We start from the raw sequence: 7,347 nt of genomic DNA on the forward strand, positions 1-7,347 counted from the left end.
CCTTGGTCATAGCAGCCCATGGCTGGGGCACGACTAAAACCTTATCCCCCATGTGATGTGTACAATGTCGGGAAATCCGGATGGCAGGGCCTGTATGTTTCAAGGGCCGATTTCCCAGGGATTCCCCAGCACGAGTGTGCCCTCGCTGCCAGGGCTACTTTATTCTTTGCGTAACCTGGATATGCATGCGAAGTGTTACTTGTGCGACCACAGAATACAGAGGATGGAAATACTTACATACTACGGATGTATGCACATACGTAAACTAACCTCGTCGAAATATCCCAACTGAGTCACTTGACATTTCCATAACTGATTACATACCAAGTAAATAACTAATGCAAGCGAAGCGAAGGGAATGATAACGAACGCCCTGACTAACCCCGATCACTAAGCAAGTAACTAGGAGAAAAGCAACCGGAGATCACACATCCTTGCCACGCGATCAACTGGCGGACGGAGTGGCTGCAGAGACCCGAATCGACCCGTAATATCCTCTACTTGTGAGGGTTATGGGGGAACGGTCTAGGCACACGCACCACGGAGAAGATATACGTAACCTCTACGAGTACACACAACACACTGGAACCCATCGAGACCAAAACCACTTTAAGAAGTCGTCAACCCCACGGGTCTGTTAATTAGCAGGAAAATGGAGTCTAATAAGGACAGCAACGTTCCAGAGCGCCGTGTCATGTCTAGTGACGGCCAACTGGATACTTTGTAAATTGCAGAGAGGAATCTAGAACCGTCATATGCTGCCGATCACCCGACTCGAACTCGAAAGTGGCTAGCGAGCTAGCTAACCCTCTCTCACGGTGAGAGAAGACGATGATTAGGCTAATGAATAATGATTCAGCTGTTATTATGAAAGTGTCGAGTGGCACCCAGGCTAAGGTTTAGGAAGGATGAATCATTACGAATAAGACCAGTTTGACCCTTAAGATGCAGGGTCTTTGGGGTTAGTGATAACGCTACGGGGAAGTAGACTAACTACTAAGCCCCGTTGGCATTGCCATAAGGAAAGACAGCTCAGCAATAACGCTGTTGGAACGGAGTCACCGGCCCAATTGCCGCCCTGACGTCCATTAAGCGGGCAGCTGCCCTGCAGCGCACGGAGTTTCGGGAGGACTGAAGGTAGGACGAGTGCTGCAGTCGGGTGAGCCGGCACACGTCGATGGCTATGTTTGGAAAGATGGAAAGATTTCTTCGGAAGGGAAACACGTGAGAGAGAATTTACGTATTTCCATCCAGGAAAACACCGAGAGAAGTGGGTGCTCGGAAACTACAGAAATTTCTTTACTACTGTTCCTTTTCTTTCTCTTGAACCGGAGCCACGCGGATACAATGAAGGGAACAATCCCACATGGAGAAGCATAAAAAGTTAACGGAATATACACATATCCAGTCATTGTAGTAGATTGTGGATAGATTCAGTGTTTGTTGTTTGTTGGTTGGTGCCGAGTCTTAGGTAATTCTTCCCAAGGAACAAAGTTGTTTTTTATGGTACGGTCATTAACCGGTACCTAGGGACCCATGGTACATGCCTTAAAATAGCAACGTGTGTACCATGATTACTCTGATGGAACTCATTAATTTTGTAAGATCGCTTTGTGATCTACCATACTATGGACTTGCTTGCTCCTCACTCTAGCCGAATAATCCGGAGCACTACTGTTCGGGTACCTCACTAGGAGGTTAGAATGGAATTAGGAGGACCCAGAAAGCACCGTATTGGGCATAGTAGTCCGAGACAAGAAGCCGTGACAGCCAACGGGCAGAAAAAGAAGAATACCCATCGTACCCATAATACCAAATACTGGGCGGAAAGTCAGGCGCCCCAAAAATGCAAACCAAAACACCAGAAAAACACAAAAAACACAAAAAACACAAAACGAGGGGCGCCCCTGTGCAGAACTGTCTCAACTGGCAGCCGCTGACTGGCTGGCATGTCCTTTAGCGCCGACGCTAGAGAGCGCCGACTCCTGGGCACGACGCTGGGATTGGTGTTGCGCAGCCAAAGTCCCCGTTGGTGGCCCCCCCAATTGAGCCGGCCAGTGCCCTTCCACCATCCCGTTCCCTTCGTCTCTCTCCCTCTCTCCGTCTCTCTTTCATCTCCAGTCCCTTTTCATCTCCATCCCGCCTCCTTACGCTCTTTCCTGTCTTCTTACCACACCTCACCACCACGCCCCCCCAACTCTATATCTGCAGTCACTCGTTAACCCCTCCTTGTGAATCATATCTCCCGACAGCCTCTTTCTGTCCTCCCTCCTGCTGTCCTCCCGATTCTCACCCTACAAACGATCGTTTCCCACCATCTGGGCACCCCGTGTCGCGTTGGAATTGTAATCTCGCCTCCTCGGTTTCGGTTCTCTCTCCACTGTCCTCTTGCCTCACCCGTGTTGGCTCTGGCAGCCTCGAAAGAACGCCTTGAATATCCCGAGTCCGACTGATCGATCTCATCCGACCTGCCCATCATGCGAGCCGCTCGTCTTTCGTTCCTCCTCTACTCCCTGTCCCTCGTGGCTGTCGTCGCTGGCCAGAGCGCTGCAGTCACGAGTGTAGGCAACGCCGTCACCTCTGCCGCTGCCGCCGCTACCACAGAGGCCCCTTCTACCACATCCAGTGAATCGTCTTCGACATCTGAGTCCTCTACCTCGACTTCGGAGAGCACTTCCACTACCAGTGAGCCTACAACTACGTCAAGCTCGGAAGAGACTACTTCCACGACCAAGCAACCTCAACAAACTACCCAGCCGCAGCAGACAACGTCATCCAATAACAACAACAATGCGCAGACAACTGCAGTCACTACAACAGACAAGAACGGCAAGACCACCGTCGAAAGCACTACTCAGCAGACCACCGCAACCCCGGTCGTGCAGACGGTCACGACCATCGAGACCATCAGCGGAACCCCTGTCCAAACCACTCTCACCACTACGTCGACTCCCGCCAGTTCTGAATCCACGGGCAACCCTAGTCTGAGCGGCACTTCGTCTGATAACTCTAACAGCAGCTCTGGTCTCTCGTCCTCTCAGAAGAAGATCATCATCGGTGTCGTCGTCGGTGTGGGTGGTGCAATCATCGTCGGTGCCCTTGCCGTTGTTGGCTGGAGGATCCATGCTCGCAAGGCTGCCCAAGACAACGATGAGGCTGCTGATCTCATGAGCGGTACGGCAGTCGGTGCAGGTGCTCGCGAGAAGGCACCCAGCCCGGGTGCTGGTGGCACGCCCTTCAAGACCACGCTTGACCAGTACCACAACCCTGGACCTGTCAATGCTGCATCAAACTTCTAAGCCGACCGGGCATTCTATCAATGATACGAACACACCACCCGTTTCCTATGTTCATCCTGCGGTAACGAACAGGGAAGGCATATGGTCTGGTCTGATACCGTTCTTGAGACTGTAAATTTGTACGATTATGACGCAGTTATTGTTGGCGCTTGTGGAGAGGAAATCCTCTGATTTGTCGTTTTCTTCACTGCTATCTTGGGTTGTTTGCTTTGCATTCAAGAAGCTACCGCTCCTTTCTCGCTCTGATAGACCATACGTCGGGTCTTTTCCGATGTCACGCTCCTTTTACTTAGCACAGCGATTTTGTCCTAGCATTTATGGTTGGCCGATTTAGTTTGATTCCCCCCTCGAGCATTTGTTTCTTTTCTAGTGGAGCAGTGAGCGGCGAAGTGTCCTATCTCTGTCTCTGCTGTGGATTGCAGGTCCCCGATCTCAGCCTTCAAAAGCTTTCGATTGTATGTATTTAATCAAAAAAATGACTTGAGAAGGACCTTAGCAGTACTGTAAATGATGTAGTGGCAGTCTTGCAAGATAGCGTCTGACAATCCCAAATCTCGTTTATCATATCTAATACAGTGGACTTCGGTAAGAATTAGCACATTCCATGACATGTCTTAATCCACACTATATGCCGGTAGCGAGTGAACCCTGCACCAGGAACCTGCGATCCTGCAATGTGAGTTTATCATCCACTTGCATTATCTAAAGCCGATCCAGTCTATCTCACATCCACACTCAGCAGCACCATATAGCAACGTACCTATCTCCATTTCATAATTACTCAAAATAGAACAGTATGATCGGTCAGAGGCCCTAAGACCCAGCCTCCATCTACTACAACCCAGGTGTATAGCAGCCTTGATCGGTCATTAAGACCCTCGGAATATATCGATCATAATAATGTACGATGCAAAACGCCGCATAATCATATGGTCCGTCTACATATGATGCGTCGCACAGCGGAGGTGTCAATGACGCTGTGGTGCCTGACAGCCTGAGGAATGCAATATATCCCGAAGCAGTTTAGTGGGCACGTGGCGTCGTGTCGGACGCGCTCGCGAATCCCTGCCGCCTTTCACGTTGTTCCGCCGCGGCCATTGCTGGTCTCTCCGGACAACCATCTCTCTACTATCAACTGGATAGATACGATTGAGTTGCCATTGCGATTACTTCCCAATTTTATCTACTTCTGTCTCTGTCGCATGAGTGACGATCATACGTTCTAATTCATACTTGCACTATATTATCACTACCTCCACGCGTGACATATCCTCCTCCATTCATCCACCCACCTGAATCGCATTACATCAATCGATCAATCAATCAATCAACCCACCAAAGACATCCATAATGATGTTCGCTACTCTCCCCATGCAGCAACAACCAGGGTCATCACCACCACCACCTCAACATCACCAACACCAGCAATACACACCCACCCGACCATCCCCCCTCTCACCACGCCGCCACACAAACACCCCAACGCCCAATATCTTCGCCTCCAACAACACCCAATTCAACCTCCCCTCCAGCCCCTTCACGCTCCCAACACCCACCAAACTCCCCTCCATATCGGCATCAGCACCACCATCCCCAACCCCGTCACAGCAACAACAACAACAACAATCACACCAATTCTCAAGAAGACAGAGAAACATCCAGTCCTCCCCCAACTATGCCCACCGCTACGCCAACACGATCTCCAACCCCATGAACAAGCACTTAAAATCAAGTGCGTCTCCCTCGGCACGCCGGAATCTGTTTCTGAATCGCGTGAAGCGGGATCGGGATGACGGGCGGTTCGGAGATCGCGGCGAGCAGTTGGTGCTTATGGAGCATGTGGCGGAGGAGAAGAGGTGGGGGGAGGTGATGAGGAGGAGGGCGGAGGAGATGATGGGTGTCGTTGAGGAGGAGGGAGAAGAGGATTATATGAATGGATTTGGTATGTTTTCTTCCTCTCTTCATGACTCTGGTATTGTGGTCAGAGTGCTAATGAATTCCTGCTCAGATGATGTAGACGCACATGCTCTGGACGAGTACTTGCAAGAACAGGCGGCTGAGATGGAGCGGTTGGAGTATTTGAATCAGCAGCAGCAGCAGCAGCAGTATCACCAAGGAGGGTTTGATTCAGGTGGTAGAGGTAATGGTGGGATGAATACCTCGTTCAGCGACGAAGAAGAATACGACGATCTGTTCATGGATCTAGCGGGGCATGATGGACATAACGATATCCCTGGATCAAGTGGGGAGTTCGCTCATAGTCAGGATATGGATATGTCGTGATTTTCGCCTTCATGTGTGTGTATGTGTGTGTCTGTATTGGATATGGATATGGAATGTCTTGTTGCGGGCCGACGAGACTGTCACAACTACTACTACTATCATATTGGTTATCGTGGACAGGGCAAAAGCATGGTATGGCATGATATGTATGGTTTGGCGTTGAATGGTGTGCATGGATTGAGTGCTTATGACATGGGGTTTACTTACCTACTTACCTTAACTATCTAGATAGTGATCAACAGATCATATAATATAGCCAATTAGTCTGAGTATCTATCTCCTGTAATCATACTCGTGTATTCATCTACTATTTGATACAATCGTGTGTTGTAGTAGTACCTGGCATGCGGAGGTGCACACTGCTGCTTATTCACTTGTACTAGTACCAATGGTATAGGGTATATTTAGGGGTATGTTCTCCCAACACTACGAACACCAAATCTGAACATGAATATGAACTGGAATCCTGGCTCTCAGCCAGTGTATATATAGTATTACTAGTATTCTAGTACTCATATCATTGCTGCGGACAATCAGGGACACCACCCGCGCCAGCACCACCACCGGGACCCTTAAGATCCTCCATCCAAGGAGCAGAAATCAGCTCATCAGGCGGGTTGCCCGCCGCTTGCATCTATCGTAGCAAAATTAGCATTAGACCACTAAAAGGGGAAATAAAGGAAGGAAGTCTGAAAGGCGGGACTTACCTCCTGCATCTTCTCCCACACATACTCCCTACACTTCGGATCCTCATCCGAATACCCCTTCTCCTCAAACTTACTCACAATCTGCCTGACCACCCCCGCCTGTCTCTCATACCTCGCCATATCCTCCTCCGACACCTTCCCCTTGCCCTTGTTCTCCTTGATCCAAGGCCCGAACTTCGTATCAAGCTCCTTAATCGGCTCATACAAAATCTCTTTGTTCGACAATTGTTCCATCATGCCCATGAACATCTTCGTCAGATCCCCCTCGTCACCACCTTCGCCTGACGATGCCCCCGCCTCGATCGCCTTGATGAGCTGCGCTACCAGGTCATCCGACATGTCGTCCTCCGAGGCTGCCGCCGTGGCTTTGTCGCCGGATTCTTTCATCCGTTCGATTGTGCGCTGAATGGTGTCGTTGAAGGTTTCGGGTGCTGCGGTGGTGTTGTTGTTGATTCCACCGCCGCTGGTTGATGGTGTTGATGATGCTGGTGCTGGTGCTGCTGAAGAGCCCGCAGTGGCGGCCGTAGTGCTGTTATCGTCGTCGCCTTTCATCATTACGTCTCCGACGAGCTGTTTCAGGAAGTCCGAGGGTGAGACGCCGCTTTGCTCGAGGATTTTGGCGAATGCCTCGGCGTCTTTGTCGAGCGTGCCGTCGTTGCTATCGGTGGCGCCAGCCGCAGCCGCAGCGGCGTCGTTGCTGGCGCCGCCACCGATACCACCCATCATATTCGCCATATCTTGTTCGAGTTGGCGGAGGAAGGCCTCCTCGTCGAAGTCATCGGGGGCTGACGGTTGCGCGGCATCGGGTTTAGCGGGGGCGGGGGATGGTTTGGGTTTGAAGTCGTCGAGGACCTCTGATACATTGTTGTTTAGTCAAAAACTGGTCTATTGGGAATATATGTTGAATTGGATTGAAAAGAGGTGTATACATACCATCTAATTCATCAAATTCTGATTCGTCGTCATCATCATCATCGTCATCGTCGTTGTTGGTCGTGCGCTGTTGTTGCGCGGGGTTCTCTGCGGAGGGGGCATTCGGGGCAGTCGTCGTGGCGGGC

At 50.6% G+C, this 7,347-nt stretch overlaps 4 protein-coding genes across 4 annotated transcripts; 3 read left to right on the plus strand and 1 right to left on the minus strand.

Moving 5' to 3' along the window:
• Positions 1-18: 18 nt before the first annotated feature.
• Positions 19-1,767, plus strand: An02g06650 (hypothetical protein; the record flags this gene model as incomplete). Its single annotated transcript, XM_059746377.1, has 6 exons — positions 19-170; positions 509-568; positions 649-723; positions 952-984; positions 1,101-1,224; positions 1,714-1,767. 6 exons carry the CDS (start codon positions 19-21, stop codon positions 1,765-1,767), a joined length of 498 nt encoding a protein of 165 aa, XP_059606866.1.
• A 710-nt stretch (positions 1,768-2,477) lies between these two features.
• An02g06660 (hypothetical protein) lies at positions 2,478-3,299 on the plus strand (the record flags this gene model as incomplete). The annotated part of the gene is made up of 1 exon (XM_001399765.3): positions 2,478-3,299. One exon carries the CDS (start codon positions 2,478-2,480, stop codon positions 3,297-3,299), a length of 822 nt encoding a protein of 273 aa, XP_001399802.1.
• A 1,350-nt stretch (positions 3,300-4,649) lies between these two features.
• Positions 4,650-5,582, plus strand: An02g06670 (uncharacterized protein; the record flags this gene model as incomplete). The annotated part of the gene is made up of 2 exons (XM_001399766.1): positions 4,650-5,241; positions 5,308-5,582. The coding sequence occupies 2 exons, from the start codon at positions 4,650-4,652 to the stop codon at positions 5,580-5,582; spliced, it is 867 nt and encodes a 288-aa protein (XP_001399803.1).
• A 517-nt stretch (positions 5,583-6,099) lies between these two features.
• An02g06680 (uncharacterized protein) lies at positions 6,100-7,346 on the minus strand (the record flags this gene model as incomplete). The annotated part of the gene is made up of 3 exons (XM_001399767.3): positions 6,100-6,216; positions 6,290-7,143; positions 7,223-7,346. Coding segments are annotated over 3 exons (1,095 nt in total), but the record flags the coding sequence as incomplete, so codon positions are not given.
• Between the last annotated feature and the right edge of the window lies 1 nt (position 7,347).

Source organism: Aspergillus niger (genome assembly GCF_000002855.4).
Source record: "Aspergillus niger supercontig An02".
NCBI lineage: Eukaryota > Fungi > Ascomycota > Eurotiomycetes > Eurotiales > Aspergillaceae > Aspergillus > Aspergillus niger.